The sequence below is a fragment of the Neopsephotus bourkii genome, unplaced genomic scaffold (assembly GCF_033783945.1).
Source record: "Neopsephotus bourkii isolate Nb327-2 ecotype Australia unplaced genomic scaffold, CSIRO-AGI_Nbou_v1 NB_338, whole genome shotgun sequence".
Classification (NCBI taxonomy): Eukaryota; Metazoa; Chordata; class Aves; order Psittaciformes; family Psittacidae; genus Neopsephotus; species Neopsephotus bourkii.
This window is the reverse complement of record NW_026900844.1, coordinates 1-23,572: the sequence shown is the minus strand read 5'-3', so window position 1 is coordinate 23,572 and position 23,572 is coordinate 1. Positions and strand designations below refer to the sequence as shown.

Below are 23,572 nucleotides of genomic sequence, written 5' to 3'. Positions count from 1 at the left end.
AAAGGAAGGGGTTTGGGGCGGTTTGATGGGGGTTTGGGGGGGATTTGGGGGAAAATCGGGGGGGTTTTGAGGGGAAATGGAAGGGTTTGGGGAGGGGGAAATTGGATGATTTTGAGTGAATTTCAAGGGATTTTTGGGGTGAAAAATGGGGGTTTAGGGTAAAGAAAGGGGGGAGAGGTGTAAAGGAAGGGGTTTGGGGCCAGTTGGGGGGCAGTATGAAGAGGGTTTGGGACGGATTTGGGTCAAACTTTGGGGTTTTTCGAGGGGAAATGGAAGGGTTTTGGGGGGGAAAGTTGGGGAGAATTTGGAGGACTTGGGGGAAAATTCCAAGGGATTTTGGGGGTGAAAAAGGGGGGTTTTGGGGTGAAAGAAGGGGGTTTAGGGTAAAGAAAGGGGGGAGGGGTGGAAAGGAAGGGGTTGGGGAGTAATTTAAAGAGGGTTTGGGGGGATTTGGGGGCAAATTTGGGGGGTTTTGAGAGAAAACGGAAGTGTTTTAGGGAGGGGGGAATTTGGGGAGAAATTGGAAGATTTGAGGGAATTCCAAGGGATTTTTGGGGTGAAAAAAGGGGGTTTAGGGTAAAGAAAGGGGGGAGAGGTGTAAAGGAAGGGGTTTGGGGCCAGTTGGGGGCAGTTTGAGGAGGTTTTGGGGGGGATTGGGAGCAGAATTTGGGGGGTTTGAGGGGAAATGGGGTTTGGGGAGGGGGGAATATGGGGAGAAATTGGAAGATTTGGGGGAATTTTAAGGGATTTTTGGGGTGAAAAATGCTGATTTAGGGTAAAGAACAGGGGGAGAGGTGTAAAGGAAGGGTTTTAGGGCCAGTTGGGGGCAGTTTGAGGAGGGTTTGGGGGGGATTGGGAGCAAAATATGGGGGTTTTGAGGGGAAATTGAAGGGGTTTGGGGAGGGGAAAATTTGGGGAGAAATTGGAAGATTTGGGGGAATTTCAAGGGATTTTGGGGGTGAAAAAGGGGGGTTTTGGGGTGAAAGAAGGGGGTTTAGGGTAAAGAACGGGGGGAGGGGTGGAAAGGAAGGGGTTGGGGAGCAATTTAAAGAGGGTTTGGGGGGGATTTGGGGGGTTTCGAGGGGAAATGGAAGGGGTTTGGGGAGGGGGAAAGTTGGGGAGAAATCAGAAGATTTTGGGGCAAATTCCAAGGGATTTTGGGGCATGAAAGGGGAATTTTGGGGTGAAAAAAGGGGCTTTAGGGTAAAAGAAAGAGATTTGGGGTCCCAGAGGGGTTTTGGGGTCCTCTTCCTTACCCCCCCCCCCCCCCCATTCCACACAGGGACCCCAACGGAGGAGACGTGGCCGGGGATCGGGGCCAACGCCGAGTTCCGGGCCCACAAGTACCCCCCGTACCCCCCCGAGGGGCTGCTGCACCACGCGCCACGGTCTGCCCCATAGCAAGGGGGAGGTGGTCCTTAGGGGGGAGGGGGGGTTCCCCATAGGAGGGTATTGATCCCATAGAGGTTGGCTCTGCCCCATAGAGGGGGTTAGGGTGTGAGTATGTGCCCCATAGAGGATGGTTCTGCCCCATAGAGGGGTTAGGGTGTGGGTATGTGCCTCATAGGGGATGGCTTTGCCCCATAGAGGGGGTTAGGGTGTGGGTATGTGCCCCATAGAGGATGGTTCTGCCCCTTAGAGGCGGTTGGGGTGTGGGTATCTGCCCTATAGGGGATGGCTCTGCCCCATAGAGGCGGTTGGGGTGTGGGTATCTGCCCTATAGAGGATGGTTCTGCCCCATAGTGGGGGGTAGTGTGTGGGTATGTGCCTCATAGAGGATAGCTCTGCCCCATAGCAGCAAGTGGGGGGTGCCTGACTTCCCCTTTCCCCCCCCCAGGCTGGACCAGGATGGTGCTGACCTGCTGGGGCAGCTGCTGCAGGTGAGGTTGGGGAGGGGACGTGGCCACCCACAGCCCTGCCCCTTCCCCCACAAACCCCGCCCCTTTAACCACACCCCCTCCTACATAGACCCAACCATTGCATGCGCAGAGGGGGGTGATAATGGGGAGGAGGGCGGAGCTTGGTGGGGCCACGCCCACAATGGGGCGTGTCCTCCCCTCGATGGGCGTGTCCTAATGTGGGCGGGGCAGTTCGAGGGGCGGCGGCGGCTGCCGGCAGCTGAGGCCATGGCGCATCCGTTCTTCGCCTGCCTGGGGCCCCGCGTCACCACCCTGCCCGACAGTGAGTGGTTGGGTCCGGGGGAGGGGGCGGAGCTTAAAGGGGGCGGGGCTTAGAGGGCGTGGGGCTTAGAGTGGGAAGGGTTCAATGGGGGTTGTGGGCAGGGCTTCAAGGGGGTGTGGGTGTGATTGGGGGATGTCCAATGGGTTAAAGTGGGAGGGGTTTAAGTGGGGTTGAGCGCAGGGCTTCGGGGGGTGTGGCGTCGGGGTAAGGGAAAGTGGGCGGGGTCTAAGGGCTTAAAGGGGGCGGGGCATAAAGTGGGAAGCGTTCAATGGGAGTTGTGGGAATGGCTTCAGGTAGGGGGCGTGGCTTCCAGGACAGATCTGAGAGGGGGTGTGGCTTTGTGCAATGCCCAATGGCTCAAAGTGGGAGGGGTTTAAGTAGGGTTGAGGGCGGGGCTTCAGGGGTTATGGCATTGGCGTAAAGTGGGCGGGGTCTAAGGGCTTACAGGGGGCGTGGCTTAAAGGAGGAGGGTCTTAGAGTGGGAAGGGTTCAATGGGGTTGTGGGAGTGGCTTCATGAGGGGGCGTGGTTTCGAAGGTGGGGGCCTTGAGGGGGCGTGGCTTTGTGGGATGGGTTATAGTGGGAGGGGTTATAAATTGGGTTGTGGGAGGGGCTTAAAGGGAGCGTGGCTTTGGGCGGTGTCCGGTGACTTTAAAGTGGGAGGGGTTTATGTGGGGTTGTGGGTGGTGTTTCAGGGGGCGGGGCTTGGTGGGGGTGTGGCCTGTGTGGGTGGAATCTTGGAGCAGGGGGTGGATCCCATTGGTTGGGGCTGGGGAGCATTGGGCCAGGCTTAAGTGTGGGTGGGAGGGGAGGTCCTTTATGGGCGTGGCTTGTGTTTGGCCACACCCCTTATGCAAATCCCCCCCCCCATATGCAGCCACCTCCATCTTCGCGCTGAAGGAGATCCAGCTGCAGAAGGAGCCAGGGCTGCGCTCGGCCACGCTGCCCCCCCCAGGTCAGCACCCCCAAAATGGGGACCCCCCCCTTCCCCCCCAAACCCAGACTCCCCCTTCAGCATCCAGGACCCTTCCAAAACTGGATCCCCCCCAAAACTATGCCCCACCCCCCCCATGCCCCCCCCCACATTTCTGGGGATCCTTCCTATTTTTGGGGTTTCCCCTAAGCCCCCCCCCTTTTTTGATCCCCCACAGGTTCCTCTGCCTTCCGGGTGCTTGACACTGTGTTCTGACACTGAGCCGGTAAGGGACCCCCAACATCTCGGTGCCCCCCCCCCCCCCATGGACCCCCCAATAGATCAAACCTGGGGTACAACCCCCCCTAAAAGGAAGAAAATTCCCCAAAAGATGGGGAAACAGCCCCAAAAATGAGCCTTTCCCCCCCACAAAGTGGGGGGAGCCCTAAAATAGGGGGGAGGGGATGACTCTCCAAGGGGGGGGTGTGGAATTAAGTTTTAGGCGCCCCCCCCTTAACCCTTTCCTCTCCCCACAGCCCTTGGATCGCTGCTGCAACGCCATGGGACCCCCCCCAACACTGGGGGGGCAGGGGGGATGTTGACCCCCAAAGCTGGGGCATATCTGCTCCAAACTGAGGGGGGGGCACCCCCAAAATGGATTTGGGGGGGGCACCCTAGAACTAAAGGGGGATCCCCCCAAAGTGTTACTACACCCCCCCCCCCGAAGAGCTGCTGCTGGATTTGGGGGGGATTCCATGGGGAATCCTTTGTTATGGGGAGTGCCCCCCCCCTATTTTTTGGGGGGGGTCCTTCGATTTTGGGGCCCCCCCTCCCCCATTTCCTTCGAGTTTTATTTTTTCAAGGCAATATTATAAAGAAGAGTCTATATTGGCCCCTCCCCCCCCAGGGTGGGGGCTTAGTGGGGGGTGGGGCTACAATGGGGGCAGTTTTGGGGGGGGGGTCCCCTTCTGAGCTTCCTCTGAGGTTACTCACACTTTACTCCAGGGTTACTTGGGGGGGGGTTTGGTCCGTGGGGCTATGGGGGGGGTGGGGGGCTTGGTCCATGGTTACTCCCATGTTACTACAGGGTTACTCAGGCCCTACTCCCCCTTTACACCAAGGCAGCTGTGGGGCCGCTCCTGCCCTGTTCCAGCCTTACTCAGCCTTTACTCCCTTGCTGTCGGCTTCTACTCCTTGGTTACTCAGTCACTACTCAGCATGGGGCTGCCCCTTGCCCATTGGTGCTCAGGGGGCTTACTCTGAGCTTACTCCCACCTTACCTTAGGGTTATGCAGTGATTGGTTGCTCTTCAGTTACCCAATTTTGGGGAGGGGGGGGGGCTTGCTCTGAGTTTACTCAGCCCTTACGTTGAGCTTATTTGCTCCTAGTCAGGGTTACCCATGGGGGGGGCCTTACTCTGGGTTTACTCAGCTCTGCCTTTGGGGTGATTTGGTGCTTTATTGATGCCCCCTTTCCCTTCTCCCCCCCCACCCCCTTCGCTTTACTTGGCCTTTACTCTGCTTTTACTCAGCCTTGCTGCTCCCATCCCTTGCCCAGCTCCTTGGCAAAGCCTTTACTCAGCCTTTACTCAGAGCTTTTCCCTATTTATGGCTTTAATCCCAGGTTCTCTCATCCCCACCGCCCTACTCCAGCGCTACACAAACCCCATCTTACTCAGTGAGGAGGTCCTCTCGACACTGACGTGCTCCATACTCATAGGTGGGACTCAGGAGGGTCTCAGGCCTTACTCAGAGGTTCCTAAGGCCTTAGGGGGCCAGCCCTAGAGGGCTTTTAGGGTCACACAATGGCACCTTGTTTGCTCCTACGCAGCGATACAAAGCCCCCCTCCTTGCACGACTTACTCACACTTTACACCATTGCCTTGCGCCAGGTCTTTGGCCAAGCCCTTTCTCCAAGGATACTCCATGGATACACGCACTTTGCTTTGCTTCTTTACTCCGAGCAAGGTACTTCCCCCCCCACCCCCCCCAGGGTGTATTCAAGCCCATTGGGGGTTCACAGTTGTTACTCCAAGGTTACTCAGCCCTTACGTTGGTTGCTTGGAGTTACTCCATGTTCTTGATGCTGAAGTTACTCAGCCACTACTCCAGGTCATAGCTCCCCTTGGGGTTATCCAATACGCTGATGGGTGGAATACTCCTTACTCACAGGTTACTACATACTCTATGGCCACACAAGCGTTACTCCAAGCTAGGGTTACTATTGGGTTACTCCAGGGTTACTCACCCATCACCCCAATGCAGGGCGCTGATCTGGGGTTACAATGGGTGCCAATGGCTCCCTTCAGGGTTACTCATAGGTTGGTTGAGGGTTGTTACTCCTGGGTTACTCACAGGTCGTTGGAGGGTTGTTACTGCACGGTTACTCATTGGTTGTTGCTCCAGGGTTACTCATAGGTTATTGGAGGGTTGTTACTCTGGTTTTACTTACCCATCACCCCAATGCAAGGCGCTACTCTGGGGTTACAATGGGTGCCAATGGCACCCTTCAAGATACAGCTTCTTGGAGGGTTGTTACTCCAGGTTTACTCACTGGTCACCCCAATGCAGGGCGCTACTCTGGGGTTACAATGGGTGCCAATGGCACCCTTCACAGCTACTCATAGGTCGTTAGAGGGTTCTTACTCCAGGGTTACTCACTGGTCACCCCAATGCAAGGCGCTACGTTAGGGTTACAATGGGTGCCAACGGCACCCTTCACAGCTACTCATAGGTGGTTAGAGGGTTGTTACTCCGGGGTTACTCACACGTTGTTACTCCCATTCCACGCAAGGGTGACTCCCCTTGAGCTTCGAGACACCCCAAGGCCCCATTCCAGCCTTAAGCATGGGGTTGCTCTGGCTTTACTCACACTTTACTCCGAGGTTACTCACACCTCGCTCCTCCCGGCACATCCAGCACCGCTCAGGATTGCCCCTATCCCCCCCCCATCCCTGTGGGTCCCTATACGTGCCCTGTGTGTAAATATGTACATAAGGGAGTGGGGTTTTTTACATGCAGCATGAGCCCCTATAGCACCCATGGGGGGGGTGGGGCAGAGCCTCTAAACTGCCCCAGGGTGGGGGGGGGGGTGACAGATGCTTTGCCCCCCCCCCCATATGGGGATATAGGGGTTGTTTGGGGGGGGGCTATAGGGGTAGAGGGGGTGGAGCCACGACCCTGCCCCCTAAGGGGGGGGGGGGTGATGGGGTGGGATCATATGGATCCTATAGGCTCTTCCTACCCCCCACCCCCCCCGTATTAGTGATGTCACATGGGCGGGGTGACGTCACGCGGTGGGCGGGGCTTAGCGCCTCGGCTGTACGGTACCGACCATTAAAGCCTCCCTGGGACACGCCCGTGACCCCTGTGTGACCCCGCGTGGCTAACCCACCCCTCCTCCCCACACACACACCGCAATGGTCTCACCCGCGCGTAGGGGGAGGGTCCCGCAGGCTCGGCCAATGGCGTTGCAGGGCGGTGGTGACGTGGAGGGAAGGGCGGGGCTGGGAGTGGGTTCAGGCTCAGCCATTGGTTCCCTGTGGCGGCACCCCCCACCCCGACTCTGTCGCGACAGCGCCGGGGGGGGGGAGGAGGGGGCAACCCACGTGGGACTGGGGGGGGGGGGGGGTGTGACTTTCAGTGACGTCAGTGGGGGGAACCCCCTCAGTGGTTGTGACGTCACGGGGGGGGGACACATGCTTTGGCATGGGGTAATCCCTGTAGCGGTTGTGACGTCAGACAGGACCCACGTGGGGTGGGGGGGTCCCAGTGGAGTTATGACGTCACTGGGTGGGGGAGTCCCCACTGCTGCTGTGATGTCACCCAAGCGCGGCAGTGACGTCATAGGGAATCCTCCAGTGGGGGGGTAGGGTGGTGTCTGTGTTCCTATTGGCGTCATGACGTCACGGGTTCCCACTAGGGCAGTGACGTCATAGAAGCCCCCTTGTGGGGGTGGAAATTCCAACAACAAGAGTTGTGACGTCATAGGGGGTTCCCCACCAGGGTTGTGACGTCATTTGGGACCCATATGTGGTTATGAGGGTATCCGGATCCATGGCTCCATCCCTCTCCCTATTGACCTCCTTGTTACCCTCAAAACTACAACTCCCATCATGCCCCACGCCACGTTACGCCGCATTACGCCTCGCACGTCAGACGTTGCTTCCGCTTCCGGCAGTGTTGCCATGGCGGCGGCGGAAGCGGTGCGGTTGCGGCCTGGCTCCGGTGCCGCGGCCCCGTTGCAGGCCCAGCTCCTGCCCTGCGGTATCCGGTACAACGGCCCCGCGCCTGTGGCCGCCTTCCTGCGGGTGCAGCCCGGGCCCGGAGGCGGTGAGCGAGCTCCTATGGGGCCGGGGAGCGCTGTGGGGCCGGGGGATGTGTGGGGCAGAGTGGGTGAGGGGGAAGCCTCTCTACGTGCTGCCGGGGCTGTGCTGTGGGGCCCAACAGCGCTATGGGGCAAAGTGTGGGGCTGCTGACCCCCTGCCCCACATTTCCTCCCCCCTCCCACCCCTGCCCCATAGAGCTGTGGGCTTCGTTCCGGGGCCGGCGCATGGGGGGCCGGGACCTGCCTCTGCCCCACGGCTACCGGGGGATGGTGCTGAAGGAAGGGGACCCGCCCCATGGCGATGAGGTGAGGCTGCCCCACACTTGGGGGGCACGTGACACCCCTAACCCGCTCTATGGGGCGAGATGTGGGGCTGTCCCACGCTTGGGGGGCAGGTGACACCCCCAACCCTGCTCTATGGGGCGAGCTGTGGGGCTGCCCCACGCTTGGGGGGCAGGTGACACCCCCAACCCCTCTCTATGAGGCGAGCTGTGGGGCTGCCCCACACTGAGTCTGCCCCCCCCCCCACAGGGCCGGTGCGTGGCAGTGATGGGGACGTTCGATGCCATCAGGGACTGGGGGGCCGATGGCGTCCCCCCCGCTGGGGGTCTGGCCCTGGCGCTGCAGTGGGCGGACATCGCTCAGGCGGTGAGGCTGGGCCGGGACCCACACTTAGGGTGCAGCAGGGAGGGACCCGCATGGGGGGGGGCCAGGTGTCTTTGGGGGTTCCCAGTGCTGGGCCCCACACTTGGGGGGCAGGAGGGGGGTCCTAGGACCCAGACTTTGGGGTCTCCAGTAGTTGGGGGGCAGGATGGGAACCCTTCAGCCCCACATTTGTGGGGAGTCCCTGACACTTGCAGGTCTCCAGTCCCAGTGACCACACTTGGGGGGCAGGATGGGAGGTCCTAGGACCCACACTTGGGGGGCCCCTGCCACTTGGGGGTCTCAATTCCAGGCCCCACAATTAGGGGGCAGGATGGGAGGTCCCTGACACTTGGGGTCTCCAATCCCAGGCTCCACACTTGTGGGGCAGGATGGGCACCCCTCAGCCCCACACTTGGGGGCCCCCAGTCCCAGTCCCCACACTTGGGGGGCAGGGCAGGAACCCCTTCACCCCCATGCTCGTGCCTCCCAACCCCATTCTTCTCCCCGTTGTTTCTCCCCATAGATCCACGCTCCGGTCCCTGACAGCGACGAGGAGGAGGAGCCCTGACAAACCCCACCCCCTTTATGGGCGGAGCCTGCGCAAGCCCCGCCCACCCCATTCAATAAAGGCGCCAAGTGCTGGGTGTTTAATAACAGGTGGGCGTGACCAAAAGAAGGGTGGAGGCGTGTCCTTAAGGAGGGGGCGTGGTCAAGAGGGAGGCGTGGCCTCACCACTTGCCCCTCTTGCTCCAGTCCTTGGGGGTGAAGTGCAGGCACTTGGCATCGATGCGCAGCACCCGCTTGAGCATCGCCCGCTCGTGGCCCTCCACGATGTCCTCCGACAGCGTCAGGATGTACTGACCCTAGAGGGCACCGGGACCCACACGTTGGGGGGCTGAGCCCTATAGGGGGTGATTTGGGGTGCCCCCCAACCTCTGGGTTCTCTATAGGGGGTGATTTGGGGTCCCCCCAACCTCTGGGTCCTCTATAGGGGGTGATTTGGGGTCCCCCCCAACCTCTGGGTTCTCTATAGGGGGTGATTTGGGGTCCCCCCAACCTCTGGGTTCTCTATAGGGGGTGATTTGGGGTCCCCCCCAACCTCTGGGTTCTCTATAGGGGGTGATTTGGGGTCCCCCCAACCTCTGGGTTCTCTATAGGGGGTGATTTGGGGTCCCCCCCAACCTCTGGGTTCTCTATAGGGGGTGATTTGGGGTCCCCCCAACCTCTGGGTTCTCTATAGGGGGTGATTTGGGGTCCCCCCCAACCTCTGGGTTCTCTATAGGGGGTGATTTGGGGTCCCCCCAACCTCTGGGTTCTCTATAGGGGGTGATTTGGGGTCCCCCCCAACCTCTGGGTTCTCTATAGGGGGTGATTTGGGGTCCCCCCAACCTCTGGGTTCTCTATAGGGGGTGATTTGGGGTCCCCCCCAACCTCTGGGTTCTCTATAGGGGGTGATTTGGGGTCCCCCCAACCTCTGGGTTCTCTATAGGGGGTGATTTGGGGTCCCCCCCAACCTCTGGGTTCTCTATAGGGGGTGATTTGGGGTCCCCCCAACCTCTGGGTTCTCTATAGGGGGTGATTTGGGGTCCCCCCAACCTCTGGGTTCTCTATAGGGGATCATTTGGGGTGCCCCCTAACATCTGGGTCCTCTATAGGGGGCGATTTGGGGTCCCACCCCCAACCTCTGGGTTCTCTATAGGGGGTGATTTGGAGTTACCTATAGGGTGATTTGGAGTCCCTCAACCCCTTGGTCCACTATTGGGGGTGATTTGGGGTCCCCCCAAGAACTGGGTTCTCTATACGGAGTGATATGGTATTCCCTATAGAGGGATTTGGGGTCCCCCCAACACCTGGATCCTTTATAGGGGTTGCTTTGGGTGTTCCCCCCAACCCCTCACTCCTCTATAGGGGTCAAGCTTGGGGGTACAAAGGGGGGGGTCCCCCTATGTGTATAGGGGACATGAGGGGGGTTAGGGTCACCTTGTAGTAGTTGATGAGGTTGAGGTACTGCAGCGTGGAGATGACGTCCTCCTTCTTGATGCTGGTGATCTCACTGATCTCACTGGGGGGGGGTGACACCAAGGGGGGTTTGAACCCCCAAAACACTCCTTGACCCCCCCAAGGCCCCCTCAGCCCCCCAGGACCCCAATGAACCCCCCCTTACCCTTTAAATCCTCCCCCAAACTCTCCCCCCCCCCCTTTTTGCTATGGCAGCGATAGGGATGGGGGCGTGGCCTCAGTGAAAGGGGCGGGGTCTATAAAGGGGTGTGGCATCGAGGTGAGGCTCCAATGGGGTGGAGCTAAAAGGTGTGGGTGGGGTCTATGGAAGGGGCGTGGCCAGGAGTAGGAGCCAGATCCCCATAGAGGTGGGATCCAATGGGAGGGATGTGAGTTAATGAATGGGGGCGGAGCCTAAAGGGCAAGGGGGCGTGGCCAGGGGGGAGCCTGTTCCCCATAGAGCTGAGATGGGGACTATGAATGGGGGTGGGACTTAATGGACGGGGTGGAGCCTATGGGGAAATGGGGCGTGGCCAGGGGGAGGAGCCAGTTCCCCATAGAGCTGGGATCCAAGGCAGGGATGGGAGAGGTTACTGAATGGGGGCGGAGCCTAAAGGAAAGGGGGTGTGGCCAGGGGAGGAGCCTGTTCCCATAGAGCTGGGATCCAATGACAGGGATGGGGCAGAGGGATGGATAATGAATGGAGGTGGAGCCTAAAGGGCAAGGGGGTGTGACCTACAAAGGGGGCGTGGTCAGGAGGAGCCCATTCCACATAGAGGTGGGATCCAATGATGGGGGGGAAGGGATGATAAGGAATGGGGGTGTGGCTTAATGAAGGGGTGGAGCCTAAAGGGAAAGGGGTGCGGCCTACGAAGGGGGCGTGGTCAGGAGGAGCCCATTCTACATAGAGCTGGCATCCAATAACAGGGATGGGGGGAGAGGGATGGTAATGAATGTGGGTGGAGCTTAACGGAGGGGGCAGAGCCTAAATGGGAAAGGGGGTGTGGCCTACAAAGGGGGCGTGGTCAGGAGGAGCCTATTCCCCATAGAGCTGGCATCCACGGGTGGCGGCGGGGGGGGTGATAACGCATGGGTGTTGGGCTTAATGAAGGGGGTGGAGCCTAAAGTGAAATGGGGGCGTGGCCTCGGGTAAGGGGGCGTGTCCTCACTTGATGGTGATCTGGGGCCGCTCCCCTCCCTCTGCCTTCAGCCCCATGAGGATCTCCAGGATGGTTTGGGACCAGTAACTCCGGTACGAGAGGAGCCCCAGGTCCGAGAGCGGCTTCTCGGGGGTCCCCGTCTTCCCCTCCACCTTGGAGAGCTCATAACCTGCAAACCAGGGGGGGGGTCCCCCAATACCCATGGGTGTATTTGGGGGCAGGGGGGAGCCAAAAGGGATCCTCCAAGGGGATTTTGGGGTCCCCAAGGGGATTTTGGGGTTCTTTTCCCCTCCACCCAAGGTGTTTGGGGTGTTCCAATGGGTTTGAGGGGGGGGGTTTGGGGGTACCTCTTTTGTTTTGGGGCAGGGGGGGAGCTAAAAGGGATCCTCCAAGGGGATTTTGGGGTCCCCAAGGGTATTTTGGGGTCCCCCTCAAGGGGATTTCGGGGTTCTTTCCCCCCCATCCAAGACGTTTGGGGTCTCCCAATGGGTTTGAGGGGGGGGTTTGGGGGTACCAGGTTGTTTTGGGGGGGTCACTCACTGAACTCAATGAGCAGCTTCCCATAGCCCCGGCGCTGGTAGGGCGGCAGCGTGAGGATGCAGGCCACGTTGTAGTCCTCGGTGGACTCCTTCTCCTGGGGGGGGCACCGAAGGCAATTGAGGGGGGGGAGACCCCAAAAACCACCTGAAATCCCCATAAACCCCTTCAAAAAACCCCAAAACCTCCCCAAAACCCCTTCAAAGCCCTCTAAACCCCCCAAAAACCCCTCAACCCCCCCCCAAATCCCATCAACCCCCCTCAGGAACCCCAAACACCCCGTTAAACCCCCTCAATTCTCCCCCAAACCCCCCTCAATCCCCCCCCCCAGAACCCCCCCCCCTTAACACCCCCCAAAACCCTCTCAACCCTCCCAAAATCCACTCAACCCCCTACAGGACCCCCAACCCCCCCCCTTAAACCCCCCAAACCCCCTCAAAACCTCATCAAACCGCCAAAAACCCCATCAACCCCCCCCCGACCCCCCAAACCCCCCCTTAAACCCCCAAACCCCCTCAACCCCCCCAAAACCCCCTCAACCCCCTCCAGGACCCCTCAAATTCCCCCCTTAAACCCCCCTAACCCCCTCAATTCCCCCCCAAACCCCCTCAACCCCCCCCGGACCCCCAAACGCCCCCCTTAAACCCCCCCAACCCCCCTCCAAATCCCATGAACCCCCCACCAGGACCCTGAAACCCCCCTTAAACCCCCTCAAACCCCCCAAAACCCCCTCAACCACCCCCAGGACCCCCCAAACCCCCTCAATTCCCCCCCAAATCCCCTCAATTCTCAGGTGCAGACCCCCCTCAATCCCCCCCAAACCCCCTCAACCCCCCCATGACCCCCCCAAACCCCCCCAGGACCCCCCAATACCTTGGAGAAGTACCCAACGATGTGGAACCCTTTGCAGTCGTACTCGGTCATGACATAGAAGAGGAAGGGGTCGGTGTCGTAATAGAGCGTCTTGTGGTCCAGAAAGCACTTGGCCAATAGGCAAAGGTTCTGGGAATAGCTCTGGGGGGGGGTCCATAAAGTGAGGGGGGGTCCCCTAAAATAGGGGACCCCCCTTTTGTCCCCCCTTTATCGTGTTTTACCTTGTTCTTGCGCCCATCGATCTCGAAGAAGGAGATGGTGCCCTTGCGGTAGATCTCATTGCCAGGGGGGTGCCTTAGGTCACATTTGGTCTTTTGGGGGGGGGGGGTAAGAAAAGGGGGTGTCAGGGGGGGAATGAGGAGCCAAAGGGGGGGGGCTCTGGGAGGGGGAAAGGGGGTGATGGGGTTGGGGGTGATGCTGCACTATAGGGGTAGAGATACAAGGGGGGGACCACTTTGGTCCCCATCCATTGGGGGGGGATTGGATGAGCCCTAGGGGGGGTCAATGGTATCGGGGGGGGTCTTCAAGGAGGTCCCCAATCACCCCAAGGGGGTCCACAATGGTTATGGGGGATCCTGTGGAGGTGATAGGGGGGTCCCTGATGGTTATGGGGGGTCCCTGATGGTTGATGAGGGGGGTCCCCAATGGTTATGAGGGGTCCCTGATGGTTGATGGGGGGGGTCACCAATGGTTATGGGGGCGTCCCTGATGGTTGATGGGGGGGTCCCCGATGGTTATGAGGGGTCCCTGATGGTTGATGGGGGGGGTCCCCGATGGTTATGGGGGGTCCCTGATGGTTGATGGGGGGGTCACCAGTTGCCTGGGGTGGGGGGGGTGGTCCCTTGCCTGTACTTGAGGTTATAAGGAGGATACCCAATGGGTGGCTCCCTGATGGTCAATGGGGGGGGTCCACAATGGTATTAATGGGGGGGTCCCCAATGGTCCCCAACAGTCTCAGTGGGGGGATCCCCAATGGCATCAATGGGAGGGTGCTGGGTCTGTACCAGGTACAGTACTTGAGGCTATGGGGGGGTACTCAATGGTCAATGGGGGTGTCTGATGGTCAATAGGGGGTTCCCAATGGTATCAATGAAGGGGTCTCCAATGGTTTCAATGGGGGTTCCCCAATGGTCTCAATGGGGGTCCCCAATGGTATAAATGGGGGGATCCCCAATGGTGTCAATGGGGTTCCCCAATGGTGTCAATGGCGTTCCCCAATGGTCTCAATGGGGTTCTCCAATGTTGTCAATGAGGTTCCCCAATGGTGTCAATGGGGCTCCCCAATGGTGTCAATGGGCTCCCCAATGGTGTCAATGGGCTCCCCCACGTCCGTACCAGGTGCCTCTGGAAGCAGCGCAGGCTGTGCCCGTACTTGAGGCTATTGGGGTGTACTCAGTGGTATCAATGGGAAGGTCTCCAATGGTCTCAGTGGAGTTCCCCAATGGTCTTAATGGGGTTCCCCAGTGGTCTCAATGGGGATCCCCAATGGTGTCAATGGGATTCCCCAATGGTGTCAATGGAGGTCCCCAATGGTGTCAATGGGGTTCCCCAATGGTGTCAATGAGGTTCCCCAATGGTGTCAATGGGGTTCCCCAATGGTGTCAATTGGGGGGGGTTCCCCAATGGTGTCAATGGGGTTCCCCAATGGTGTCAATGGGGGGGTTCCCCAATGGTCTCAATGAGGTTCCCCAATGGTGTCAGTGGGGGTCCCCAATGGCCTCAATGAGGTTCCCCAATGGTGTCAATGGGGGGGATCCCCAATGGTGTCAATGGGGGGGGTTCCCCAATGGTGTCAATGGGAAGGTCCCCAATGATCTCAATGAGGTTCCCCAATGTTGTCAATGGGGTTCCCCAATGGTGTCAATGGGGGGTTCCCCAATGGTCTCAATGGGGGATTCCCCAATGGTGTCAATGGGGTTCCCCAGTGGTCTCAGTGGGGATCCCCAATGGTGTCAATGGGAAGGTCCCCAATGGTGTCAATGGGGGGGATCCCCAATGGTGTCAATGGGGGGTTCCCCAATGGTGTCAATGGGGGGCTCCCCCACGTCCGTACCAGGTGCCTCTGGAGGCAGCGCAGGCTGTGCCCGTACTTGAGGCAGAACTCGCAGAGGTAGAGCACGGGCAGGGCCGTCAGCTCCTGCGGGTAGGGTGAGAAGTACCAGGGCTTGAGGCGGTGGCGGCCCAGCTCGATGCACTCGATGTTCTTCATGCGCGTGACGATGTCGTCGTGGCTCCGGTCCGACACCAGGCTCCCGGTCATGCGCGGCGCCTGCGGGGCCCCGTCCGACGAGTCCTGCGAGTCCTGCACCGGGGGATGCACGGGCAGGGTCAGTGCCAGAACCAGCCATGGTCAGTGCCATCCGTGTCCATGTTCATCCATGTCCATCCCCATCCCCATCCATGTCCATGTCCATCCCCATCCATGGTCAGTCCCATCCGTGTCCATCCACATCCATGTTCATCCATGGCCATGCCCATCCTCATCCATGCCCATGTCCATTCCCCAGCCATGGTCAGTCCCCATCCCCGTCCATGTCCATGTTCATCCATGTCCATCCCCAGCCATGGTCAGTGCCATCCATGTCCATGTCTATGTTCATCCATGTCCATCCCCAGCCATGGTCAGTCCCATCCGTGTCCATGTCCATGTTCATCCATGACCATCCCCATCCCCATCCATGCCCATCCCCATCCCCATCCATGTCCATGTTCATCCCCATCCATGACCATCCCCATCCCCATCCATGTCCATGTTCATCCCCATCCATGACCATCCCCAGCCATGGTCAGTCCCATCCAGGTCCATGTCTATGTTCATCCATGACCATCCCCAGCCATGGTCAGTCCCATCCATGTCCATGTCTATGTTCATCCATGTCCATCCCCAGCCATGGTCAGTCCCATCCGTGTCCATGTTCATCCATGTCCATTCCCATCCCCATCCATGTCCATCCCCATCCATGCCCATGTCCATCCCCATCCATGGTCAGTCCCATCCGTGTCCGTGTCCATGTTCATCCATGTCCATCCCCAGCCATGGTCAGTCCCATCCATGTCCATGTCTATGTTCATCCATGACCATCCCCAGCCATGGTCAGTCCCATCCATGTCCATGTCTATGTTCATCCATGACCATCCCCAGCCATGGTCAGTCCCCATCCATGTCCATCCCCATCCCCATCCATGACCATCCCCAGCCATGGTCAGTCCCATCCATGTCCATGTCTATGTTCATCCATGTCCATCCCCAGCCATGGTCAGTCCCATCCGTGTCCATGTTCATCCATGTCCATTCCCATCCCCATCCATGTCCATCCCCATCCATGCCCATGTCCATCCCCATCCATGGTCAGTCCCATCCGTGTCCGTGTCCATGTTCATCCATGTCCATCCCCAGCCATGGTCAGTCCCATCCATGTCCATGTCTATGTTCATCCATGACCATCCCCAGCCATGGTCAGTCCCATCCATGTCCATGTCTATGTTCATCCATGACCATCCCCAGACATGGTCAGTCCCATCCATGTCCATGTCTATGTTCATCCATGACCATCCCCAGACATGGTCAGTCCCATCCATGTCCATGTCTATGTTCATCCATGACCATCCCCAGACATGGTCAGTCCCATCCATGTCCATGTCCATGTTCATCCATGACCATCCCCAGACATGGTCAGTCCCATCCATGTCCATGTCTATGTTCATCCATGACCATCCCCAGACATGGTCAGTCCCATCCATGTCCATGTCTATGTTCATCCATGACCATCCCCAGACATGGTCAGTCCCATCCATGTCCATGTCCATGTTCATCCATGACCATCCCCATTCATGGTCAGTCCCATCCGTGTCCATGTCTATGTTCATCCATGTCCATCCCCAGCCATGGTCAGTGCCATCCATGTCCATGTTCATCCATGTCCATCCCCATCCCCATCCATGCCCATCCCCATCCATGTCCATCCATGTCCATGTCCACTCCCATCCATGCCCATGTCCATCCCCATCCCCATCCATCCCCACCTCCATTCCCTATCCCCATCCATCCCCATCCATCCCCATCCCCATCCCATCCCCATCCCCATCCCCATCCATCCCCATCCCCATCCATCCCCACCCGTGTCCGTTCCCTTTCCCACCTCATCCGTTCCCAAACACGTGGATTTCCGCTTCCTCCCGGGCTGGGCGGCCGCTGCCCGACGCGCGGAGCCGTTCTGGGGGGTCCGGGGGGGTCAGGACCACAAAGACCCCCCCAGTACCCCCAAGGACCCCCCCAATACCCCCAAGGACCCCCCCAAGGACCCACCCAAATACCCCCAAGGACCCCCCCCAATACCCCCAAGGACCCCCCCAAATACCCCCAAGGCCCCCCCCAAGGACCCCCCAAATACCCCCAAGGAAAAACACCCCAAATACCCCCCAAATACTCCCCCAAAGGACCTGAGCACCCCTAAAAGGACTGAGGACACCCCCCCCCAAAGGGGTTACTGGGAGCACTGGGGGTGGTTACTGGGAGAGGCGATGGGATCTGTGTTAGTAAGTGATGGCTGAGCCCTTATTGGCTGGTTACTGGTGTTACTGGTGCGTTAGTGGTGTTACTGGTGTGTTGCTGGTTTGTTACTGGTGCGTTACTGGGGAGTTACTGGATGGGTACTGGTGGTTACTGGTGTTACTGGATGGGTACTGGTTGGTTACTGGTCAGTTACTAGGTGGTTACTGAGGGCTCACTGGTGGTACAGGGTAGCTGTTACTGGTGTGTTACTGGCGTGTTACTGGTGTGTTACTGGTGTCACTGGGCTCACCTGGGGGAACACGGAAGCCGGTGATGTTTCGGTGGCTGCAGGGACAGGGGTGGCTGGAGACACCACCTCCAGCTTCCGCTTCTGGGGAATGAGGGCATCCCAGTTCATCCCAGTGCATCCCAGTTCATCCCAGTGCATCCCAGTTCATCCCAGTCCATCCCATTTCATCCCAATCCATCCCGGTTCATCCCAGTGCATCCTGGTTCATCCCAATCCATCCCGGTTCATCCCAGTTCGTCCCAAACCATCCCAGTTCTTCCCAACCCCTCCCGGGTCACCCCAACGCATCCTGGTTCATCCCAGTTTATCCCAACCCATCCCGGTTCAACCCAGTTTATCCCAATCCATCCTGGTTCACCCCAATCCATCCCAGTCCATCCCAAACCGTCCTGGGTCATCCCAGTTCATCCCAATCCATCCCAGTGCATCCCAGTGCTCCCAGTATGGCCCCAGTAGCCCCTAGAGATTCCCAGCATCACCCCAGTAACACCCCTTGGGGACTGGGCTGGGGACCCACTGGGAATGGCACCCACTGGGGACAGGATGAGACCCACTGGGGACAGCAATGGGGACAGGACCCTAATGGGGACACAGCCACTGGGGACAGCAATGGGGACCCACTGGGGACAGGATGGGACCCATTGGGGACAGCAATGGGGACAGGACCCTAATGGGGACACAGCCACTGGGGACAGCAATGGGGACCCACTGGGGACAGGATGGGACCCATTAGGGACAGCAATGGGGACAGGACCCTACTGGGGACACAGCCACTGGGGACAGAATGGGACCCACTGGGGACATAACTGGGGACCAGCGCCCTTGGGACCTAAACCAGACACCCCTTTGGGGACAGAGCCAGTGATGGGGACCCATTGGGGACAGTGCCCTATTGGGGACCATTGGGGCCCCAGTTACCGTGGGGCGCTGGGCGCCGGGCGGGGGGGGCTCGGCCTCGCTCTCCTTGGGCAGGTGAAAGCGGAGGGTGATCTGAACGGGCACTGGTGGCACTGGTGGCACTGGTGGTACTGGTGGCCCCGGGATGCTCTTCCCGCTGGCTGGGGCCACCGGCAGCGCCAGCTCCAGGCTCTTCCTCTGTGCCGGGAGGAAGAGGAGGCATTGAGGGGGGACAATGGGGGGGGACAAAGCCATTGGGGGGCCTAAAGGGGGAGCCAATGGTGGTGGCACTGAATCCCCCCCCCGTAACTGGGTGATGGCATCTCCCACCCTCCCCATATGGCAGCGGCCCCAATGGGTCCCGGGTGTCACCTCCCAGGGGGCAGAGATGGGCCCCGGGGTGCTATGGAGGGGTCATGGGATGGAGCCAATGTCCTATGGAGGGGTCATGGGATGGAGCCAATGTCCTATGGAGGGGTCATGGGATGGAGCCAATGTCCTATGGAGGGGTCATGGGATGGAGCCAATGTCCTATGGAGGGCCTGGAGGTGTCCCCAGGGTCCTATAGAGGGCCTTGGGATGGCCCCAGTGTCCTATAGAGGGGTTGGGGATAGCCCCAATGTCCTATAGAGGGGTTGGGGATGGCCCCAATGCCCTACAGAGGTGTTTGGGATGGCCCCAAGATCCTATAGAGGAGTTGGGGATGGCTCCAGAGTCCTATAAAGGTGTTTGGGATGACTCCAAGGTTCTATAGAGGGGCTGGGGATGGCCCCAATGTCCTATGGAGGTGTTTGGGATGGCCCCAATGCCCTATAGAGGGGTTGGGGATGGCCCCAAGGTCCTATAGAGGGGTTGGTGATGGCCCAAAGGTCCTATATAGAGGGGCTGAGGATGGCCCCAATGCCCTATAGAGGTGTTTGGGATGGCCCCAATGCCCTATAGAGGTGTTTGGGATGGCACCAAGGTCCTATAGAGGGGTTGGGGATGGCCCCAATGTCCTACAGAGGGGCTGGGGGTGTCCCCAGGGTCCTACAGAGGGGTTTGGGATGGCCCCAGTGTCCTATACAGGGGCTGTAGGGGTCTGCAGGGTCCTATAGAGGAGTTTGTGATAGCTCCAATGTCCTATAGAGGGGTCATGGGATGGCTCCAGGGTCCTATAGAGAGGCTGGAGGTGTCCCCAGGGTCCTATAGAGGGGTTTGGGATGGCCCCAGTGTCCCATACAGGGGCTGGGGATGGCCCCAGGGTCCTATAGAGTGGTTGGGGATGGCCCCAAGACCCTAAAGCAGGACTGGGGATGTCCCCAGGGTCCTATAGAGGGGTCATGGGATGGTTCCAGTGTCCTATAGAGGGGATGGAGATGTCCCTAGGCTCCTATAGAAGTGTTTGGGATGTCCCCGGGGTCCTATAGAAGTGTTTGGCAGGTCCCCAGGATCCCTTAGAGGTCATGGGTTGGCCTTAATGTCCTACAGGGATGTTTGAGATGTCCCCAGTGTCCTATAGAGGGCCTGGGGGTGTCCCCAGGGTCCTATAGAGGGGCTGGGGGTGTCCCCAGGGTCCTATAGAGGGGCTGGGGGTGTCCCCGAGGTCCTATAGAGGGGCTGGAGATGTCCCCAGGGTCCTATAGAGAGGCTGGGGACGTCCCCAAGGTCCTATAGAGAGGCTGGAGATGTCCCCAAGGTCCTATAGAGAGGGTGGGGATGTCCCCAAGGTCCTATAGAGAGGGTGGGGATGTCCCCAAGGTCCTATAGAGAGGGTGGGGATGTCCCCAAGGTCCTATAGAGAGGGTGGGGATGTCCCCAAGGTCCTATAGATGGGCTGGGGATGTCCCCAGGGTCCTATAGAGAGGCTGGAGATGTCCCCAAGGTCCTATAGAGGGGCTGGAGATGTCCCCAAGGTCCTATAGAGAGGGTGGGGATGTCCCCAAGGTCCTATAGAGAGGGTGGGGATGTCCCCAAGGTCCTATAGAGAGGCTGGGGATGTCCCCAAGGTCCTATAGAGAGGCTGGGGATGTCCCCAAGGTCCTACAGAGAGGCTGGAGATGTCCCCAAGGTCCTATAGATGGGCTGGAGATGTCCCCAAGGTCCTATAGAGAGGGTGGGGACATCCCCAGGGTCCTATAGAGGGGCTGGGGACGTCCCCAAGGTCCTATAGAGGGGCTGGGGACGTCCCCAAGGTCCTATAGAGAGGCTGGGGATGTACCCAAGGTCCTACAGAGGGGCTGGGGATGTCCCCAAGGTCCTATAGAGAGGCTGGGGATGTACCCAAGGTCCTACAGAGAGGCTGGAGATGTCCCCAAGGTCCTATAGAGAGGCTGGGGATGTCCCCAGGGTCCTACAGAGGGGCTGGGGATGTCCCCAAGGTCCTATAGAGAGGCTGGGGATGTACCCAAGGTCCTACAGAGAGGCTGGAGATGTCCCCAAGGTCCTATAGATGGGCTGGAGATGTCCCCAAGGTCCTATAGAGAGGCTGGGGATGTCCCCAAGGTCCTATAGAGGGGCTGGTGATGTCCCCAGGGTCCTATAGAGAGGCTGGGGATGTCCCCAGGGTCCTATAGAGGGGCTGGGGATGTCCCCAAGGTCCTATAGAGAGGCTGGAGATGTCCCCAGGGTCCTATAGAGAGGGTGGGGACATCCCCAGGGTCCTATAGAGGGGCTGGGGACGTCCCCAAGGTCCTATAGAGAGGCTGGAGATGTCCCCAGGGTCCTATAGAGAGGGTGGGGACATCCCCAGGTCCTATAGAGGGGCTGGGGACGTCCCCAAGGTCCTATAGAGAGGCTGGAGATGTCCCCAGGGTCCTATAGAGAGGGTGGGGACATCCCCAGGGTCCTATAGAGGGGCTGGGGACGTCCCCAAGGTCCTATAGAGAGGCTGGAGATGTCCCCAGGGTCCTATAGAGAGGGTGGGGACATCCCCAGGGTCCTATAGAGGGGCTAGAGATGTCCCCAAGGTCCTATAGAGAGGCTGGGGATGTCCCCAAGGTCCTGTAGAGGGGCTGGAAATGTCCCCAGGGTCCTATGGATGGGCTGGGGATGTCCCCAAGGTCCTATAGAGAGGCTGGGGGTGTCCCCATTCTGCCATAGGGGGGTCTGGGCTGTCCCCTGGCTCTAGGTGTCCCCAGCAGCTCCTGTGCCCCCCCCTGCTCCAGGGGTTGGGGACATCCATGGGTACCAGGGTCCCCTCCTGTCCCCATCCCCCTGTGCCCACATCCTCATCCCATATCCCCCTGTCCCACCTCCCTCTATCCCATGGTCCCACATCCCCTCTCTCCATATCCCAATGCCCCCATCCCGTTATCCATGTGCCCCATCCCATATCCCAGTAGGGGGGGGTTGGTGCTCACCGTGTCCCTGTCGGGAGAGCCGGGCCGGGAACCGGGGAGCCCGTTCTTGGTTGGGGTCTTGGCCTCCTTGCGGGGACCCTGCACCCGCTTCAGGTCCAGCCGCTCCTGCGTCACCCACTCGTCCAGGCGCTTGTTGACTGGGGACAATGGGGGGTAATGGGGTCAGCAGGGCCACTATGGCACCCCATGGACACTATGGCACCCCATGGACACTATGGCACCCCATAGCCACTATGGCACCCCATGGCCACTATGGCACCCCATGGCCACTATGGCATCCCATGGCCACTATGGCACGCCATGGCCACTATGGCACCCCATGGCCACTATGGCACCCCATGGCCCCTATGGCACCCCATGGCCACTATGGCATCCCATGGCCACTATGGCACCCCATGGCCACTATGGCACCCCATGGCCCCTGTGGCACCCCATGGCCCCTGTGGCACCCCATGGCCACTATGGCACCCCATGGCCACTATAGCACCCCATGGCCACTATGGTTACTCTATGACCCCCTATGGTCCCTTATGGCTCCTCTATGGCCCCCTATGGACCCTCTATAGCCCCCATGTCCCCCTATAGCCTCTCTACGGTCCCCTATGGACACTCTATGTCCCCCTATGGACCCTCTATGGCTCCCATGTCTCCTTATGGCCCCTTTATGGCCCCTCTATTGCCCCTCTATGCCCCCTTATGGTCCCTTATGGCCCCTCTATGTACCCCTATTGTCCCTCTATGCCCACCTATGGTCCCTCTATGGCCCCCATGTCCCCCTATAGCCCCTCTATGGCCCCCTATGGACCCTCTATGTCCCCCTATGGCCCCTCTATGTCCCCCTATGGTCCATTATGGCACCTCTATGTCCCCCTATGGCCCCTCTATGGCCCCCGATGGCCCTTCTATGGCCCCCCATGTCTCCCTATGGCCCTTCTATGTCCCTCTATGGCCCCTCTATGGCCCGTTATGGCCCCCTATAGCCCCTGTATGTCCCTCTATGCTCTTCTGTGGTCCCCTATGTCTCCCTATGGCGCTTCCATGTCCCCCTATGGCCCCTCTACGGCCCCCATGTCCCCATATGGTCCTTCTACGGCCCACTATGGCCCCTCTATGGTCCCTAGTGGCTTGTCTATATCTCCCTATGACCCCTCTATGGCCCCCTATGGCCCCTCATGTCGCCCTGTGTTCCCTTATGGCCCCTCTATGTCCCCCTATGGCCCGTCTATGTCTCCCTATGGCCCCTCTTGGCACCTCTATGTCTCCCTATGTCTCCCTGTGGCCCCTCATGGCCCCTCTATGTCCCCCTATGGCCCCCCACGTCTCCCTATGGCCCCTCTATGTCCCCAACCCATTCTTGGGCACACACATGGGGTGACAACGGCAGCCCCACGGCGCCCCATAACACTTCTACACCCCCCAATGTCCCCTCCATGCCCACCCCCTATAGCCCCCTTCTGTGTTCCCACCCCAAGGAACACACATGGGGTGACGGAGGGGCACTTGCACCCCCATATCCCCTCTAACCCCCCCCATAGCCACTCTATGTCCCCACATATGGGGGGTACCATGTCATGTGTGTGTGTGATGCCCCCCATGTCCCCCCCATTGACTCACAGTCAATGTAGTGCACGTAGAAGAGCTTCCTCCCGCTGATGTCCTTCACGCTCAGGATCTCGGCTAGCGCTGGGTGACAATGGGGGTGTCACCACCCCTCTTTTGGGGACACCCCGATCACATCCCCCCCCAACCCCCCAACAATGGGATGGACCCCCCCAAACCCCACCATTGCCCCCCAAAATGCCCCCATTGTGTCTGCCCCCCCCCAACACGCGTCTCCCTTTAGGACCCCACGGACCCCCGCTGGTCGCAAGCCACGCCCCCTCCGCTCTGGCCCCTCCCC

General features: G+C 59.4%; 3 protein-coding genes across 3 annotated transcripts; 2 read left to right on the top strand and 1 right to left on the bottom strand.

Moving 5' to 3' along the window:
- Positions 1-1,282: 1,282 nt before the first annotated feature.
- Positions 1,283-3,681, top strand: LOC133209473 (cyclin-dependent kinase 16-like; the record flags this gene model as incomplete). The annotated part of the gene is made up of 6 exons (XM_061348144.1): positions 1,283-1,388; positions 1,838-1,880; positions 2,091-2,181; positions 3,058-3,135; positions 3,332-3,379; positions 3,630-3,681. Coding segments are annotated over 5 exons (356 nt in total), but the record flags the coding sequence as incomplete, so codon positions are not given.
- A 3,592-nt stretch (positions 3,682-7,273) lies between these two features.
- On the top strand, positions 7,274-8,718 carry LOC133209472 (ribonuclease H2 subunit C-like). The gene is made up of 4 exons (XM_061348143.1): positions 7,274-7,424; positions 7,616-7,725; positions 7,951-8,067; positions 8,588-8,718. Exons 1-4 carry the CDS (start codon positions 7,280-7,282, stop codon positions 8,630-8,632), a joined length of 417 nt encoding a protein of 138 aa, XP_061204127.1. The 5' UTR covers positions 7,274-7,279; the 3' UTR covers positions 8,633-8,718.
- Positions 8,719-8,786: 68 nt separating this feature from the next.
- On the bottom strand, positions 8,787-23,355 carry LOC133209471 (histone acetyltransferase KAT5-like; the record flags this gene model as incomplete). Its single annotated transcript, XM_061348142.1, has 12 exons — positions 8,787-8,927; positions 10,045-10,126; positions 11,232-11,391; positions 11,763-11,856; positions 12,633-12,773; positions 12,854-12,943; positions 14,686-14,934; positions 16,772-16,846; positions 17,435-17,515; positions 18,353-18,529; positions 21,673-21,809; positions 23,287-23,355. Coding segments are annotated over 12 exons (1,490 nt in total), but the record flags the coding sequence as incomplete, so codon positions are not given.
- Between the last annotated feature and the right edge of the window lie 217 nt (positions 23,356-23,572).

Bases quoted from the DNA above. Each gene is read 5' to 3' on its own strand.
- LOC133209472 (XM_061348143.1), top strand. From the start codon at position 7,280: ATGGCGGCGGCGGAAGCGGTGCGGTTGCGGCCTGGCTCCGGTGCCGCG. The intron at 7,425-7,615 runs GTGAGCGAGCTC...CCTGCCCCATAG, and splicing joins GCAGCCCGGGCCCGGAGGCG to AGCTGTGGGCTTCGTTCCGG. The intron at 7,726-7,950 runs GTGAGGCTGCCC...CCCCCCCCACAG, and splicing joins ACCCGCCCCATGGCGATGAG to GGCCGGTGCGTGGCAGTGAT.